The sequence below is a fragment of the Manis pentadactyla genome, chromosome 17 (assembly GCF_030020395.1).
Source record: "Manis pentadactyla isolate mManPen7 chromosome 17, mManPen7.hap1, whole genome shotgun sequence".
Lineage (NCBI taxonomy): Eukaryota > Metazoa > Chordata > Mammalia > Pholidota > Manidae > Manis > Manis pentadactyla.
Window position 1 is genome coordinate 39,632,518 of NC_080035.1, and position 20,006 is coordinate 39,652,523.

The window sequence follows — 20,006 nt, forward strand, 5'->3', positions numbered from 1 at the left end:
AGAACTCTTATTTAAAATTACAGAGAACTCCAAAGAACACTATTTACCATGTTAAGAATTAAAACTGGGAAATTTTAATATTATTTTTGTTTAAAATAACAATAAACCCATTACAACTTAACACAAATAGCTCTGAGGGTATTTATGTTATCAAAAGAAGGAATTTATTTGTACAGATAAATGGTAAATCTAATGGCGGGGCTGACTGTAGGCATAGCTGGATCAGGAATTCAAATAATATCACTAGGACCCTGTCTTTCCATTCTGCTTTCCCTTGAATTCACTTCCTTTTCAAGCAGGCCCTTTCCATGTGTCAAGAAAGATGGTGCTGAACAGTTCTAGGCTTATATTATTCTGACAGCTAGTGAAGCCAAAGAAAGGAGACTGGAGTCTCTTCCCCTGCATCATACTGGTCATCACAAATGACCCATCTTCCCCAGCTTGGGCCGTATCTCTACTGCACGGTGGGGCAGGAAGAGCTCCACAACTAACAGACGCACTGAAACTACACACCCTTTTTTTTTTTTTTTTATGAAAAAATCATACTCACAAAACAAAAGAAAAATTTAGTGAGAAGACTTGAGTGTTTCAACATCTTTTGCAAATACCACTTCTGTCTGGCTTGAAAGAAGACAGAACAATGCTCTTATCTAATTTTTATAAACAATTTGTTGTGGCATGCCATTTTGGTTGAACTATATCAAGAAATATGGCTTTACACAGAAATACACTTGGAAAAGTGGCAAATCACAGACCCTATGAAAGAGTTCAGGAAAGCCAAGGAGTCCTCACACCACACTTGAGAACCACTGTTCTTAAAAATTATTGAGAAGGTATATATTAAGATATCTTAAAAAAAATACTTTGTCTAATTCAAAGACAAAGCCAATCTTGATCTCAAAAATAAGACCCAATAATCAGACTGTAAAACTCTATACTGTTCAGCACAAAAAGCAGTAGTCTAAACGGCAAATTAAGCACAACCAAGTGTAGTTTTAGCATCATACCAGAGAACTCTCTTATTAAAAAAAAGTGGGACTGCAGATGAAATGCTGATATGGCTGCCCATAACAAAACTCCACATTCAGTGTATGTTTTACATTCCAGCTCATAACTGAGAAACAGTGAAGTTCTTCAGGAAAGGGCTCTGGCTTCTAAAGGCCACCCTTTCAGTTACTCATATGTGGATTCACATTCTACCTAACTACAAAACAGATTTGAGGTATTTCATCCCTTCAGTTACTAAGAAAGAGGAGCAACTAGGACACATTTTCTTCATAACCAAGAACAGGCAGAACTATCCAAAAGATACAGCACTAAGTAAGACTAGGTATGTGACAAACCTAGTTCTATCATACTGCTGTATAAACTTCAGTCAAACTCTCACAACCTGTTTTCTCATATGTTTTAAAAAAAGTCTGGCTAATGCTGTGTGGCTGTATGTGGTATACATTTGCTTCCAAGTCTTTCTGATGTTGTCACTACAGTTTATTACAATTGTTACACATGACACTGTAAAGTTATTAAAAGGGGAATTGTTATACACATTTTTCAGCTCACAAATCTCAAGACAGAAAATTAAGCTTCAGTTTATTTATGAGGTGATAGCTGTTCTGTCAAACTAGAAATAATTACAAGTAAATATGACTACAAATAAGAAAACATTTTATTAACTTTCCAAACACAGTAACGATGGATTACTAAAGAATGAGCTACAATAAAAATTTAAAGTTATGTCTATTACTCTCTCTCCTTTAAAATAGGCATTAAAATATGGTTACTATATATTAAGTAGTATTACCTACATTGCCCTCTAAGTCCAATGGTCAGCCTTTCCTTGAAGCAGTCTGGTATTACAAAAAAGCACTGGACTAAACTCTAAAAACCTAGGAATTTGCAGAATTCTAGTCTGGTGTTATCTTAATTTATTCATTAGTTATGTAACTCTGGGTTAGCATTTTATTTCTCTAGGTTTCAGTCTTCTCATTTCTAAAACAAAGGCACTGAACCACATGATCTGAAAAAGTAGTCATTTTTAGGAATTAAATGATAAGCTCTAACCATTATTGCATTTCCCCTTATTTTCATTCCTAGGATCTTTTAGTTAGCTTTACAATAATTCAGGATGTAATCTGAAAAAAAGAAAAGGTGGGGGTAACATTTTTTTTCCCTCAAGTTCTTTGTAAGAGCCATAGAATCTCCCTTTCTGAACACTCATGAGCAAATTTTGACCTTTGGGAAGGATAAATAATAACTAAATTCAACTAAGTAGAAACATTTTATATATTTCTCCAAAACTGCCAGACCTTAATATCTGTACATACTCTACCACTGTTAAATTGTTACTATTGGTGTGCTTGCTTGTTCCCTCCATAGGGATTCTAGGTAAATATGTCTACCCTCCCCCAAGCCCACAAGCAATGGCTGAGGAATATCTGCTAATTATCATTATATAAAGGCATACTAAATCATGGACATATCAACCAAAACTTACAAAAAAAAAATTCTCAGTTTAGGTCAAACTCAATAATGGCAAATATAAATGTGTACTAACAAGTTTGAAGATCTGTCACAGATATAAAAGAAAATCCTTTAAACATCTTCAGCATTTTGACAAGTCCTTCCTAGGTGCCTTTTCACTCTATATCCTGACTGCTGAGATGGCCCTTACACATATTTAATACATATGTTCCAATACACATTCAATACATACCTCCTGCCAAAGTCCAAATTCAGGCATTTGACAGCTCACTTTTAAAATAAAAATAAAAACTTGCTAAATAATCATGTCTCCAAAATGCTACAATATAATCAAACCTCTCAATCCATAATATCATTCTTAAAGAGACATCTGATCAGGTTACTCTCCTGCTTCAATTAATCTTCCCCAAGATTCTACAACGTTTTCCCCAAAATGTCCAAACACTTCAGGATGGCAATAAAACCTCTTCCTAATCTGAAACTAACAAAGACTAGCTGGATTCAAAAGCCTCTTCCTAACCAAAATGAATACTCTTTATGTTTAACACAACTGTTGTTCCAATTTTGGCTTATGTCATCAGAAACTTCAGAACTTCAACACAACCCAATTTGAGAAAGTGCATGAAAAATTTAGCAGACTAGTCACTCTAAGTTTATGAAACAGTTTTCAAAATGGGATCTATGTCTTTCATGGTCTGCCTGCTACTATAAAGAATCAAACTTTTTAGAAAGGTAAAATAAGTACTTGAGATATCATTAAGAAAATAACAAACACAGAACAACAGCCACATGAGCAATTTCTTATAAAATGCTCCAAAAAGGTTCCAAATTTTATGTTTCAAAGTACTTTTGCATTTAAAACCATTGCAGAAGCCAACATCATGGCAGCATGAATCATCCCTTTTCTCTCCTCCCTGATTTACAACTGATCAGACATCCATAACAAAAGGGAAAAAAGTGCCTCTGCACAACAAACCAGGACACCCAAGAGATCCATCCATCTGTGCACCCAAAAGTGGTCAGTGGACCATGGAGAAGGCGAAAACTGGTCCAGCAGTCAACCAGTAGGACCTTTCTGGCAAAGAAAATGGAGGGTGAAGGTAGTGAGTAGGGGTCTGCCTGGCCATGCACACAGCAGCTGGAGGGACCAGTTGCTCTCTCTGAAGAGAGACTGTAGTGACTGTGAAGGCAGGAGGGAAAAGAAAGGGAAGTACACAGATAAAGATAAATGAAGGAAAAAACTTGCTGTCTGCCCAGGGGATGCAAGACGACCACCCTCTTGAGAGACATGAAACATTAAAAAAGGGAGACTGAGCAAATTACCAAGGAAAACCAGCAACTTACAAAGGTAGATAGAACAATGGAGAGACAAAATAACCAGAAGTCAAAAAGATAGAATGACAGAAGTAAATCCTTACAAATCAATCATCATCCTAAATGTAAACAGATTGAATTCACCAATCAAAGGCACAGAGTAGCTAGATGCATTAAAATAAAACCCATCTACATGCTGCCTACAGGAGAACCATTTTTGGCTCTAAAGACAAATATAAGCTCAAAGTGAAAAGATAAAATATTCCAAGCAAACAGAAATTAATAAAAGATGAGCACAGCCACACTTTTCTAAGACAAAATAGACTTCAAGTCAAAAAGGGTAACACAAGTCAAAGGTCACTATACAATGATAAAGAGGTAAACATATCAAGAGGACAACAATCATAAATATGTATGTGCCAAAAAAAACAGGCACAATATATTAAGCAACTAACAATAGGTCTTAAGAGAGAAATAAGGTAATACAGTAACTGTAGGGGACTTCAATACCTCACTATCAGATATGAATAAATTGTTAAGGCAGAAAATCAACAAGGAAACACTGAAAGTGAACCACATTTTAGAACAAACAGACTTAATAGACATTCACAGAACAGAACATACCATCTAACAGTAGAACACACATTTTTCTCAAGTACACATGGAACATTCTCCAGGACAGATTGTGATAGGCCACAAATCCTAGCAAACTAAAGACAGAAATCATACCAACTAATTTCTATGACTACAAAGGTATGAAGCTAGAAATCAACAAGAGGAAAATAAGATCTATAAATGTATCAAAACTAAACAACATACTTCTAAACAACCACTGGGTCAGAGAAGAAATCAAAAGGAAAATAAAAATTATCTTGAAACAAATGAAAATGAAAACAACATATCAAATATTGTGGGCTGCAGAAAAAGCAGTTCTGAGGGGAAATGTAAACAAATAACTGAACTTTACATCTCAAAGAACTAGAAAAGAACAAATTAATCCAAAATTTAACAGAAGAAAATAATAACAATTATAAAAGAAATGAAGTACCACAGAAAACAGTTAACAACAAAAAGGAAAAGGAAACTGATTTTTCAAAATATAAACAAAGTTGACAAATACTTAGCTAGGTAAACTAAAAAAGAAAACACTCAAATATGCAAAATTAGAAATGAGACATTACAACTGATACTAAATCTTGAGAATTACAACTGATGCAGAATACACAGTCTTGAGACAACTATGAACAATTATATGCCAATATATTATGTAACCTTTAAAAAACAGATGCATGTCTAGAAACACACAACCTACCAGGCCTGAATCAGGAATAAAAAGAAAATGTGAACAGGCTAGTAATGAGTGAAGAGATTGAATCGGTAATCAAAAAACTCCCAAAACAGAAACTCCAGGACAAGATGGCCCACAGGAGAATTCTACCAAACACGTAGGGAAGAATTAACCCCAATCTTCTTCAAATTCTTCCAAACTATCCAGAAGGAGGGATTAGTAACTTCCAAACTCATTCTATGAAGTCAGCAGTACCTGGTACCAAAACCAGATAAGGATACCACACAACTAACATCCCTGATGAATACAGATGCAAAAATTCTCAACAAAATATTGGCAAACCAAAGAACACATTAAAAGGCTTATACACAATGACCAACCGGATTTATCACTGGTGCAAGGATGGTTCAACAGATGCAAATCAATATATATGTAACATCAATAAAATGAATGAAGAAAATAACAAGATCATCTCAATAGATGTAGAAAAGTATCGGACAAAATACAACATCCTTTCATGACAAAAACCCTTCACTGGGTATAGTAAACGTCATATACAACATAGTAAACGTCATATACAAAAAATACACAATTAATATTTTATTCAATGGAGAGAAAGTGAAAGCATTTTCCTCTAAGATCAGAAGCAAGGCAAGGATGCCCACTCTCACCATTCCAATTCAATATAGTACCGGAAGTCCTAGCTAAAGTAATTAGACAAGACAAAGAAATAAAAAGGTATCCAAATCAGTAAGAAAGTAGTAAGACTCACTATGTGCTAATAATATGATTCTATATACAGGAAATGACAGTCGGAAAACTGTTGGAATTAACAATTACAGTAAAGTAGGATACAAACCAACATACAAAAGTCAATACATTCCTCTACACTAATAAAGCATCATCTAAAAATAATAAAGAAAATGATCCCATTCAGTATAGCATCAAAAACATAAGGTCGTTAGGAACAAATTTAACCAAGTAAGTAAAACATCTGTAAAATGGAAACTAAAAACTGGAAGAAACTGAAAACAACACAAACAAGTGAAAAGACAACCTATGTTGATGATTAACAAAAATATTGTTTGACTATCCATCCTACTCAAAGCCATAGACAGATTCAACAATCCACATCAAAATACCAAAGGCATTCTTCACAGAAATAGAAGAAATAATCCTCAAATTTGTGTGGAACCACAAAAGACCCTAAATAGCCAAAGCAATCCTTTGGAAAAAAAGAAAGTTGGGGGTATCACACTTTCAGATTTCAAACTATACTACAAAGCCATAGTAATAAAAACAAACACATCAACCAATGGAACAGAAGAGAAAGCCAAGAATTGAGCTCAGGTATAGATGGTCAACTAATATTCAAGAAGGTAGCCAATAACCAATGGGGAAAGATTAGTCATTTCAACAAATGGTGCTGGGAAAACTGGAGAAAAACATGCAGAACAATGAAGTTGGACCCCTATTTTACAACACTCAAAAATTAACTCAAAACTGAAAACATTAAGACCAGCTACTATAAAACTCCTAGGAGAAAACACAGGGAAGATCATCATATTTGTCTTGGCAATAATCTTTTGCGCACAATGCCAAAAGCACAACGAAAGAAAAAAATCAACAAATGGGAGACTACATCAAACTCAAAAGCTCCTGCACAGCAAAAGAAACAATTAGCTAAATGAAAAGACAACCTACAGAACAGGAAAAAACTTTTGCAAACCAAATACTGGTATGGGGCTAATAATATCTAAAATATATGAAGAACTCAATCAATAACAAAGAAGAAAATCACATTAAAATACAGGCAAAAGAACTAAATAGACATTTCTCCAAGAGGACACCAAAATGGTCAACACATGAAAAGATGTTCATCGTCACTAATTATTAGGTAAATGCAAATCAAAACCACAGTGAAGTATGTTCTCACATGTGTTAGAATGACTATCATCAAGAAGACAAGGGACAACAAGTACTGGCAAGGATATAGTGAAAAGGGACCCCTTTTACATTGCTGGTGGGAATATAAACTGGTCCAATCACTACAGAAAACAATATGGAGGTTCCTCAAAAAATTCACAATAAATCTATACAATCAAACACTTCCACTTCTGGGTATATAACCAAAGGAAATAAAAACAGGATTTGATGAGATATATGCATTCCCACGTTTACTGCAGAAGTACTCCAAAAGCCAAGATAGGGGAACAATCCAAATGCTCGTCAACAGATGAATGGATACAAAAGATGTAGTACATAAACACAGGAATATTTTTCAGGCATTATAATGTTCTTTTACACAAAATGAACTGTTCAAAATAAGATCAAAGAACAAGGAACACAATACAGTAAGAAATAAATATTTAAAATAATAGTAAAAAAGTAAAAATGTATAAATACTAAATATTTACTTTGTAAAATGCAAAAAAAGAGTGATTCACATAAGAAATTGTCAATGGAAGAGATGGCCCAGACAATATAATTACTGGACAGGGGCTTTATAAGAAAAATGCTGAAGAATTTATTGAAACATGTGGACAACATGCATAAAGAGACAGGGAACTTTGGCTAATATACAGAAACTGTTAAAAACACTCAAATGGAAAAACCCAGAAATGAAAAACACAGTATCTCTCTCTCTCTCTCACACACACACACACACACACACACAGTCCTAAGCATAAAATAGGCCAAACTGCTTACCAAATAAAGAGAATCAAATGCTAACAGCAAAGACAGGGAAAAAGAACAAATACAATGAACACAGAAAAACAAAGACTCAAATGACAGCTGATTTCTAACAAGAATCAATGGAGGACAGCGCCAATGGAACAATGTCATAAAACAACTGAAAGAAAGGTATAAAACCAATGACCTAGATTTCACCTTAAGAGCAAAAGGCCAGCAAATTAAACTCTAAGCAGGAAAAAAAAGGAAACAATAAAAAATATTGAAATAGGAAACAGAAAAAGATCAATAAAGTTAACATTATTGGAAAAGATAGAGATAAACCAGTAGCAAAATTGGTCAAAGAAAACAAAAGAGTAAAACTACCAACATAAGGTATAATTTTAAAAAGGGGAACGGGAGCATCACAATTGATCTTACAGTCATTAAATGAATAGTAAAACAATGCAAACTTTATGACAATAAATCTGGCAATTTAAATGAGAAAAGTCCTTGAAAAAAACAAACTGCCAAAGTGACACCAAGAAACAGCATACTGAATACCCCTATAGCTTTTAAAGAAACTGATTTAATATAAAAAATCCATACCACAACATGGACTTCAGTCCAAGACAGGTTCAACAGTGAAGTGTACCAAACATTTTAAGGGAATAACAATACTAATCCTAAATAAAGTTTTTCAGAAACAGTATAGTTCCCCACTTGTTTTAATAAAGTCAGCATAACAATTCCAAAACTGGCAAAAACAGAAGAAAAGAAAAACACAGACAGTCCTCACAGACAGAAGCAAAAATTCCTAACAAAGTATTAGCAAATCAAAACAGTAATATAAATAAAAAGGATAATAAAGGCACATCTTGGACACACTGCAGGTTCAATTTCAGACTACAATAAAGCAGTATCACAATAAACCAACTCAAAGTTTTGTTTCCCAGTGTATATGTTTACATATATATGTAATGTACTTAAGTATGTATTACATAGGTTTACATATACATCATTTTAAACATGTTTACACTACACTATGGTCTACTAAGGGTGCAATATCATGTGTAAAAACAATGTATCTTAACTAAAAAATATTTTATTACTAAAAAATGCTAACCACCATCTGAGTTTTCAGTGAGTCATAATCACTGACCACAGAGCACTATTAACAAATATAACAATCAATAAGTTTGAAAACTGTGTGAATTACCGAAATGTGACACAGAGACACAAAGTGAGTAAATGCGGTTATGGCACCAACACACTTGCTCAATGCAGGGTTGCCACAGACCTTCACCTTGTTTAAAAGAACACTATCAATAAAAGCACAATAAAACAAGGTTATTATGTCTGTTAACATATCACAACCAAGCAGGGTTTATCTCAGGAATGCAAGGCCGGCTTGATATTTGAAAACCAGTCCATGTAATATACAATAGCTAAAAGAAAAACAGAAAACCCTGTATGATGATCTGAATAAATGTAGAAAAAGAATTTAACAAATTCAATACCCTTTCATGACAAAAACAGTCAGCAACTTAAGAATTTCCTCAATCTGGTAAAGGCAGTTATAAAAAAACTTAAGAGCCAACATCAGGTAACAGTGAAACATTTTGTCTCTTTCCCCTAACACTGGGAACAAGGATAGACACTCCTATCACTTCAATTGCACCATTGCACTGCTGTTCCTAGGCAGTGTAATAAAATAAATACTGGCATAAAAAAATCATAGTAGTAAAACTGTCATTATTCAGATGACAGAAGTGGCACAAGAAAATTCCAAAGAATCCACAGAATAATTACTAGAACTAGTAAGTGCACTTAGTAAAGTCACAAAATATATGCAAACATCAGTTTTATTTTGACATACCAATGATAAAAATTAGAATTTTTAAGATTCTTTTAAAACACCACAGATCCAAAAGATTTACAAGTCTCTCCACAGAAAACCACAAAACATTGCTAAGAGAAATTAAAGAAGACTTAAATAAATGCAGTGATATACCACATTCATAGACTGGAAGATTAAATATTATAAGAATAGTCTTTCTTCTAAAATTTATCCAAAAACATTCAACACAATCCCTATCAACAATTATACAGGCTTTCTTACAGAAATGACAGGCTGATCCTCACCTTTATAGGGAAATGCAAAGAAACCAGCATAACCAAGACAATCTTTAAAAAGAACAAACTTAGAGGACTTACATACCCTGATTTCAAACGTTAGACAGTGTGATGTAAGCATAAGAATAAACAATCATCATTGGACCTAGAGAGTCCAGAAAGAGACTTACATACATATAGCTCAATTGATTTTTAACCAAGATGCCAATCATCCAATGAGAAAAGGAAAGTCTTAACAAACATTTCTGGAAAAACTGATGGCATGCTTATTAAATAAGAAAAGGAACCATTAGGCTTTTTTCACTACATATGTATTTTTTTTTTAATCCCTTTTGAGATGAGTAATAGACCTACACATAAAACCCAGAGGCAGAAAATTTCTAGAACTTTACCATATTGAAGGAAACAAAGTTTTCCTGGACATAAAGAGCACCATCCATAAAAGAAAAATAAATTGGACTTAATAAAAATTCAAAATATCTGCTCACAAAAAAGACATCATTATACAGAGTGGAAAAAAAGCCATAGCATAAGAAAAAATATCTGCAGCACATATATTGTATATGATACTTAAAGAACTCCCACAAATTAACAAGACAGCCCAGTTTTAAAATAAGCAAGATTTGGACACTTTACAAAAGAAGATACAATCAATAAGCACATGAAAGGGTCCTAATAGCTTTAGTCATCAGGAAAATACAAATTAAAACTAAAAAGAGAATTAAACTGTCAGTCCAAAAATAACCAAGATGCCATTTCATCTCCCTATGAAAGATTAAAAAAAAAAATATGAAAATACCAAATATTGCTGAGAGTGTGGAGCAACTGGAACTCTCATACACACACACAGGCAGCAATGTGAAATGATTCAACACTTTAGAAATATTTTGGCTATGTCTTATAATGTTAAATATAAATCTACCCTAAAACCTAGCAATTACTGTTCTAGGTATCTACCCAAAAGAAAGAAAATATTTCCAGAAAGACATGAATAAGAATATAACAGCCATATTCATAAATACCAAAATTAGAAAGTAGTTGTGTTTGTTGGGGAGGGAAAGCAAAACATAGAAAGGGACACAGACCGTTCCTGAGTATGTTCTAGATGCTGTTTTATCTGGTGATTACACAGGTGTAAGAAACACATCAAAATTTATTCAACTTACCTGTTTATGTTAATTATAAACTTATATGTGGTAAAAATATATACAATAGTACTACTTATCCAGCTCACCAATACAGGATGATCACATATATTATGCTATATCCATTACATTAAAGTACTGTGTAACCTTTAAAAAAAAAAAAGGGGTGGGGCAAGCCTTTTAGGTTGCCCTTTTTACATGGAATGACCTCCAAGAATGATACCAATTATGTAAAAAAGGAGAAAAAAGAATAAACATATTTACTTATATGTTCATAAACTATCTCAGGAAGAATCACTGAATAACATCCCAAATGTACTCCATTGCTTCATACATACACAAAATACTAAATATAACCCAGGTTAAAATAAACTTTATAATGTGTTTCAGAAGTTATAATTTGTAGACTGAAAAGAATTTTTCCACCAAAATAAGGTAGTGGGAGGGTAGTAAATCCAGTAGGATGGGTTTATCATTCACTCATTTCTCTCACTCTCTATTCTCTGGACCTAAGGAAGGAGGAAGACAGAAATTCCTAGATGACATTTAGCTCAAGCATGAATTAGTCATTCTCAATCTCTACACATCAAACATTGAACCTTATTTTTTTTTTCCATTTTGCTCTTAATATTATCCCTGTCTCTTGTTTTATGAATATAAAATAGTTTTATCTGAGAAGTACGGTAAGCCAAAAATAAGAAAGTGCTTTTAGTGCTTTCATATGGAGAATATTAAATCCATTTTAACTACTCAGCATTTAAGATGGAAAAGCCATGTAAGATGGCAGCAGTGAAACGTGGTAACAAGTCAACTCAACAAAAACTTAAGGGGGTGAAGAGGGTAATGAGAAATATTCTAGCCCATATTAATTATAGAAACTCTAGCTCCAACTGTAAAATTCTGCAGGTTCAAACTACCATGTGTGATTCTTTTCTGTGCAGCTCAGTGGAGACCAGTAATCTTGCACATAGCAGCATTCAACAATACTTTAATGAGTAAATGTTTAATACCCTTCAGTGTTCTTTCCCCCTAAAAAAAAATCACTTAGGACTTACATAATCTGAAGGTGTTATAAAGTAAAAAAAAAAGAGAGAGAGAAATAGATCCAGGGATTAGCAAACCTTCAAACTGCTCACATATCTGTTTCTCTGAAATAAAATAAAATTCCAGGTAAAGGATGATAGATTTTACAGTATATACAAATGCTTCTTTCTTCTGCTTAGGTCATGGGTACACAATCTAGAAGTTTCAACTAATGCATTTAATACTTAGGTACATCACATAAAGGCATTGTGCTGAGTGCTATACAGAACAGGAAGACAGTTAAATCTTAAGATTTGGAGTCTTAATAACTTTAAGAACCTTCAAGTAATAATGAAGCTAAACTAAGTAAGAATTAACTACAAAACAAATGTATGAGTGATGAGTGTCATAAACAATGCAAACCAGTGTTAGAAGAGAGTCATGCTTCTGATCAGAAATAACTTTCTGGAATAACTGGACTCACACTTGACCTTTGATTTCAACATACATAAAGAAAATGGAGAAAGACAATACATCATAATGCACAAGGCTCTGGACCTGAAATGTCCAATTTTGTATTTAAATGAAGTATATTAACTAATCTTCCTAAGACTCAATTTCCTCACCTTTAAAACTGGTATAACAGAACCTAGCATGCACAATGCACAATGATGAGCATATAATAAACCCTAGATGAATACTACTTAAGGATGGGGACAATGTGATACAGACTCAGAATGAAAATTTCAGCTTTGCTGAAATTAAGACTCATGTCTTAATTTAAAATTCTGAAAAAAATAAGATATAAGCTAGAAAGATACAAGCTTGAAGCAGATCATTAGAGTTCTGAAAGCCAAGTTTAAAAGTATGCAATTTATGTAAGCATGCTAAAGGTTTTGATCAAACAGGATATAAACAAGGTTGGGCCTGCATAAGAAACTGGAACAAAGAAAGGACTGGAGATACGATGATCTGTTAGGAAATAAAACTGCAATGATTTAGGTAAGGAGTGGGAGGCCTCCTACCGAGCAATGTCATTAGAATTGTAAAGAGACAGAACCCAATGATTACACTGAATGGAGAAAAGGGAAAGAAAGGACGAGAAACCAAAAATAAAATCTCAAGTCTGGATAATCTGAAGAAATGAAATGAAAGTAAGTGAATTCAGAGAGCATTTATTTTCAGAAATGCAGTTTGATGTCAGATAAGAAACCAGCTAGCAACTGGAGATAAGAGGTTAAGGCCTTTAAAGAGTGGTTAAGTCTAAACCTAGATATGTGAAAAACAACCATACAGAGTACAGGTTCCCTTGGAAAAGCTCTCAGTTCAGTGCGAATGTGTGTGTAGTACATGCAACATCTAGAGAAAGGAAGTCTTCAGTCAAACTCCCAAAGAATCTGTAACACACACACTTTTTTAAGAACCACTGGCACAGATTATAATAGAAATCATCCATAGGAATGAATGTGAATAAGATGTCAGGAGTAGAAACTACTGACAAAAAAAAAAAAAAAAGGTTATGGGAACACAACTTGGAGAACAATTAAAAAGCAAGAAAAAGAACAAAAGGCGCAGGGCCTGAAATGAAAAGAATTCAAGAACAAAAGTTTTAGGGATTGATGATAAGAGAAGTTAAAAAAAAAAAAAGGCAGCATCTTCATTGTCTGAAGTTATACAAGTATGTCAAAGAATATAAAACACAGAAAATCTTTACTTTTAATAAATACAAATTCATTGATAACACTGAAGTACACAATTCTGGTTAAATATAAGCAGACAGAAACTATGGTGAAAGGCATTAAGAAGTAAAGGGCTAGGGGCCCTTTACTTCCAATAGTGAAAAATAAGACTGACAACTATTTCAAGATTTACCAGTTAAAGGAAGAACAAGGCTAGCATGAAAGTGACTAGAAGTATGATTTTATTTTTTGTTTTGTTTTTGATGCTACTAATAGTTTTTCTTCATGAAGGAATAGAAGGCTTTCTATGCTCAAAGCAGTTTGTAGAAGAAGAAAGATCAAAGGAAGAAAACAGAAGTAAAGTTCAGGAGTAAAACATCACCTTTCAGTTATTCCTGTAAAACAGGAACAAAGATAAATTTTACTGTGGTGAGAAAGGTAAAGTAACAGGCATGGGTGAAGGAGGAAAGACTGCATAAAACACCACAGGTTTCTTAAACTTTAGATGCTTTAGAACTTTGTTCCTTTATAGCAGCAGTTGCTACAATGAAAATGTAATAGTAAAAAAAGTGCACAAATAGGAGAGAATACACTGTATAGTAGTTAACTAAGAACATGGTTCCAGAGTCAAAAAGCTTGAATTTAAACCACTTTTTATGAGTCCCATGCTACAGCTAACAGTGTGACTCTGGGCCAGTACCTTAACTTCAAGCTTCAGTGCCTCAATGTCATCACTTGCAAAATGGAGGTAACAATGCTACCTCATGGAACTGGAAGTAATACAAACCTTTCAACAGTGCATGCAGACACTAGGTGGTGGTGGTAGCAATAGTGCTAGTGCTAACAGTATCAGTGACAACAGTAGCCTCCTAACCTATCTGTGTTTAATCAACCAGCATTGAAAGGAGGGAACGGCCAGGCTCTTAATATGTCTCATTTAATCCTTTCAACTATAAAAGGCAACAAGAATAATTATCTCTATTAAGCATTAAACAATGAAAGCGGAGGCTCATCTGCCTAGATTACTCAGTAAATAAGTGGCAGGTCTGAGATTTGAACACTGGTTTATGTGGACACAGAACTTTTCTTTCTACCATGTAATATACTACCTCCACAGCACTACATAGTAACAGGAGCACAAACAATAGTTCTTTACTACTGAACTCACAAAATATGGGCACATCATTATGTCTATCTGCCTCTCAATTCTTTTCTGAAAATTAAGGGGCTTGATTAGATTTTGAAGTTTCCCTTCAGCTTGAAGCTTAATGATTGTATTAAAATATCACATCTAGTGATGTATAAACTCCTAAGTTTCAATATACCACAGAAAACCTTTAGTGTCTAAAACACAAGAACATAAAAATTACAACCAAAAAAAGAGCTTAAATACTTTCTAGAACTTCACATTACCAAAAAGAATATTAGAAGAACGACTAATTTTATTTTATTAGCAAGTATGACTAAGCAAATGTTTGAGAGAAAACATCAATCTTTAAGTATTCCAAGATGACAATTTCAACACCTACATTTTCAATAACTTATGTAAAAGAAAACTCAGAATCCTAATATGTCTATAGACCTTATGATCAAATAAAATACAGATTAATCAACTTTTACTTCATGACAAAACTGCTAACAGGTTTTTGTTTTTGTCTGTTCTTTGAATTCTGCTCTAAAAACCTTTCACTGGCTTCCCACTGTTGTTCAATGACATGCAAAATCCTTAACAGGACTCAATAAGTCTACTGACTTTAATAGGACTTTATTAAGTCTCATGTGATCTAGCTCTCTCTGGAGCTAACCACCGCTATTCTTCCCCTTGCTCTTTTTTTCAATTTCTTTCAATTCCTCCAAGACACCTTTCTTGTTTCATTTTAAGGCCTTCACACAATCTGTTCTCCAAAACCTAAAATGCTCTCACAGCTCTCCATTCCCATCCTTCTGCCCCAGCACACTTATCTTCATCCTTCCAGGCTGAGATCAAATGTTATCATGCCAGGAAAGCCTCTCCTGACCTCCTACACATGCATTTTGACAGCATTCTAGACTTCATAACTCTCATTAATGTTGTAATTACTTATCCAACGTCTGTCTTCCCTGTTAAAATGTAAACAACAGTCATTTCATATTTTGTTTCCTACTATCCCCAAAATCTAACACACTGCATAAGTACAGAGTGGATTAAGTCCTCAATAAATGTTTGCTGAATTAATACACTCAAAATTCAGGACAAGTCCAAAACCACGGTATTTTACTAGCACAAGTAGCTAAAAAGTTCTCTGTAAGTTTTCAGCTACACCTTACCCTTGGTCCTTCAAATGAACCTCCCTCAAATAGGTGCTATTTAGCAATTATAGTTTTAAAGTAAAGAAAAATTCCCCTTAGATAACAAACACATCTTAAAAGTTCCACAAAACCAAAGTTACAAACCACAGGTCTTAAATAATTGGAATCAGCTTTTAAAGTCATCAAGAATTCACCTGAAATGCAGTTAAAGGGACAGAACTTGGATAGGGTTCAATTTTACTACAGCAAGATGTGCACTATGAAGGGCAATCTCAATTCTTACCACTGTCTAGGCTCTATTAGTAGTGCCATATTTATTCCAAGAGGAAGGAATGACTACAGTGCTACCTACACTCATCTGAGTAGTTATATGATACCTAGGATATGCTTTATCAAAACTAAAGAAAAATTACAAGCATGTACACTAAGTAGCTATTAACAATCTTTTAGGTTAGTGGGAAAAAAAGGAAATGCAGTAAAGCTGATAATATGAAAACTGAAGGCTTACAAAAAGGAATACTATTTTAACTCAAAACATTTTTTTTAAGTTTTCTGTTTACCTAATACTACTGAGTGTCAATTACAAACCAGGCAGTGTTCAAAGCATTTCTTAATACATATTCATTATTCCCCCATTTTAGAGATGAGGAAACAGAGGCACCAAATTAAGCAACTCACCCAACATTATACAGCTGGTAACTAACAGAAACAGTATTTAAAGTCAACCATTTAGGCTCAATTTCTCCCTCTCAACCGCTACACATGCTGGTGCATGCTCTCCAATCCACTGAAATAGGGCTTCCATCTGCACCACCACACACCACTAAAACTATTTTGCTAAGGTTACCTTGCCTCCATCTTTTCTAATTCATTCTGCAGCCTCCCATCAGGTTGACAACTTGCCTCTTTTGTCATACACTTGTTTCTCTTGTGACAAAAATCCCAATTTTCTTCCTACCTCAGACCTGGGCCGCCTTCTCTTCCCTATCTACACATTCTTCCTAGTAAATATCCCAGTTTTATAAACACTATCTGCATGACTCCAAAATTTCCCTAGTCATGGCCTGATTTCTAGATTCATTCACCTTTTTTTGACATCTCATTTGGATATATAACAAACCCCTTATACTTAATGATCAAAACCACCACCCTTCCCACCTTCTATTTACCTGTTCTCTCCCAGCTTTCTCGAACATCACCCATCCAGTTGCTTGGGCTAACTTCTTAATCACCTTCAATTTTCCTTTCGTTGTCTCCCAACAGCCAAACCATCAGCAAGTTCTATCAGATCTACTCATAAAACATATCTAGTTTTGTCTCCACTACCACTCAATTGTAAATTATGTACATCTCTGCTTACAATACCCTTCAGAATGGTTTCCTTGCTTCCATTCTTGTTCCCTTAATCTCCACAAAGCAGGCAGAATTAAAATCAAATCAGTCCATTTAAATCATCAAATGTCTTCCTGTTACAGTTTTAATAAAATCCTAGTTCTTGACCACAACCTATTAGTTTCTACTTGATTTGGCCCATCTACTTCACCAACTACACGTCCTTTTATACTCTCCCTCATCACCACAAAGCTCCTTGAAGCCACAACGGCCTTCTTTCTCTTCCTGGAATACAGTATGACCACTTTTGCCACAGGGCCTTTGCACTTGCTGTTCCTTCTGCAAGGAACATTCTCAGATGTTTACACAGATAGTTCCTTCTCCTCCTTAGGCGTTGCTCCAATGTCATCTCTGAGAGGTATTTAAATCACTCTTTTGCAGGACCCTCTACTATTCTAACCGTCATTGCTCTCACTTTTATCTTAAGTTTTCTTATTTATTACTGACTTTTCGACTTTGGAATTAAAATGCTCTCTCTAAAGCCTCCCACAGTACACAGTCAGCATTTAATAAGATTATTAAATAAATGGATATCCCTATTGCATTTTAAGTTATTTATTGTAAATCAATCCATCCCGAAAAGATAAATCCTTAAACTCCCTTAATTTTTCCAATCTAAAACATTCCAGCACTCTCAACTCTGCCCCCACCCTGCCACACACACACACAGAGCACATCTATATAGCATCAACGCTTAAAACTGCTGAGTATTCCACATGGTTAGATTATATTTTCTTCCTCCTCTCCAAGCAAAACAAGGAGTAGGCTAGAGAAAGGATGTTTACAGGCACCTTAGCACCTGTTACATCTTCAATCAGTTAAGACAGGTACCGATGAGCCAGATAACACATGGGAGACAGGGCCTTGCTTTCGGTAATTTTATTTCGGTAAAACGTGAGACTAGAACGGTCCTAATCCCTAATAAAGGCCATTCACTCATTTAAAGAAACAAGACAAAACAGTCTGTGAGCATAATGGTTATGCCCGTATTCATTAGAAGAAAAAAAAAGAAAACGACTCAGAGGCCTTCAGCAAATACGAGTGTGAGTGAGTGTTGTAGGCTGGGGTCCGTCTACATAGAAAGGGGAAACGAGCAGGAGGCGTATGTTCCAGCACTAACTCAGCGATAAGATAAAGGTCAGCTCAGGCTCTTAAGGGTATCTTGAACCTGGGATCCGAGTGTAAAGAGGAGAAAACACAGAGTCCTGGGTCGTCCGTTTACCGTTTAGGCCTCCATCACAGGCACTTGGGGAAACTGCACAGATGTGTGTGTCCACCTACCTCCCTCGTCCATCCCTGCAGGGAGATAGCCCCCCGGATACTTACATGGGCTCCAGAGTCTTGCTGAGCCAGGACTTGAGTGCCTCGAAGTTTTCAATGATCATTTTAGAAACCATCCACTACGGCCCCAAGGCCCGTCACTCCTCCGCCCGCCCAAGTCGCGGCCGCTACAGCCGCGGCTGCCCCCGCCCCCCTCCCCCACGCGCTGTCCGCGTGGGCCGCGGTGGAAGGCGTCGGTGGCACGTTCCCACAAGCCCCGACCGGCTAACAGTTCTGCGGGTAGCGCCGCAGGCCGCAAGTCCACCTGCACCCGGAGCTTTCCTCTCCCCGGACCCTGGCCCGGGCTGAAGCAGCAACGGTTTGCCCGGGCCCTCCCCCTTTCCTCCACCCCAGCGGAATCTTCCTGGTCCGGGAACGCGACACGCGCATAGACCAGGGCTTTCTCTCAAGACCGGGTGCTTGTTGACAACGCAGAAGACGCAAAAGTGAAGAAAGCAAAAACGAAGGGCAGCTCAATGGGAACGATTCGGGGGGTCTCCCGGGCTCTCAGCACCCCCAAGAAGATGGCTGCCGCTAAGTATCGCGAGAATTGATGAAGTCTCGTGGTGATTCCCGGAGCCTGCCGGGAAAAGACGTAAGATCACTGGCGGAGAGCGCGCTGGGCAAGTGCGGCAGTTGGGTTTTTGTGTATTTGCGTAAAGCACGGCCTGTGTACTTTTTTACGCTTTGTACCTCTTAAGGAGTGAAGACTGTCTCAAAACAAGGAAAGGTCACCGACTTCAGAAACAGCGGGAGCCCCGGCTTGTCCTCTGCAACAGGCGGCCGTGGCGCGCCAGCTGGAACGGAGCTGCGGACCGAACGCTGCTTGAGCGCGTCCACACTGGCGTGCCGGACAGCGACGGCGCGTGGGTTCCAGGTGCGCTGCTCTGCGCGCCCGCCCTCGTTTACCTCAGTGTCCTGCAGTACCCCGTGTGTGCTGTGATGCGGACCAGACTGGGAATCGTGGGCTAGTGTAATCTAACCCACGGAGGCCTCCTGAGAATTAGTGTCTTGTACAAAGTTACTTGATGGCAGAGCACTAAATGACCTAGAGATACCCCAAATGTAAGGTGAGATAACCTTTACAGTTCTTAGTTTCCAACCATCCGAAATTTTAGGGCTTTTCCCAAGCCAAAGATAAGGAAAGTGTATTTTTAATTCTCTGCATTTAGAGCTCATTCAGCCGTAGGGAAATTACGTAGTTTCAAAACAGCCTTCGTGTCAGCAAGTTCGGGGAAGTTTGATTCCTGCCTGAGTTGTTCTTTC

At 36.1% G+C, this 20,006-nt stretch overlaps 1 protein-coding gene across 16 annotated transcripts in view; it reads right to left on the minus strand.

Annotated features, from left to right (window-relative positions):
- RBM26 (RNA binding motif protein 26) overlaps positions 1 to 19,508 on the minus strand; it is an 89,448-nt gene extending 69,940 nt beyond the window's left edge. For 6 of the 16 annotated variants that reach the window (XR_008994587.1, XR_008994586.1, XM_036893634.2 and 3 more), the window contains exon 1: positions 18,747 to 19,507. Coding sequence is in view for 14 of the 16 variants with exons in the window: in XM_036893634.2 (XP_036749529.2) it covers positions 18,747 to 18,817 (71 nt within the window). In the remaining 2 variants the exon portion in view is untranslated. Of the gene's footprint in view, positions 1 to 18,746 lie in introns of all 16 variants that reach the window. The other 10 variants (XM_036893631.2, XM_036893635.2, XM_036893630.2 and 7 more) reach the window with 6 other exon arrangements.
- Positions 19,509 to 20,006: the final 498 nt, after the last annotated feature.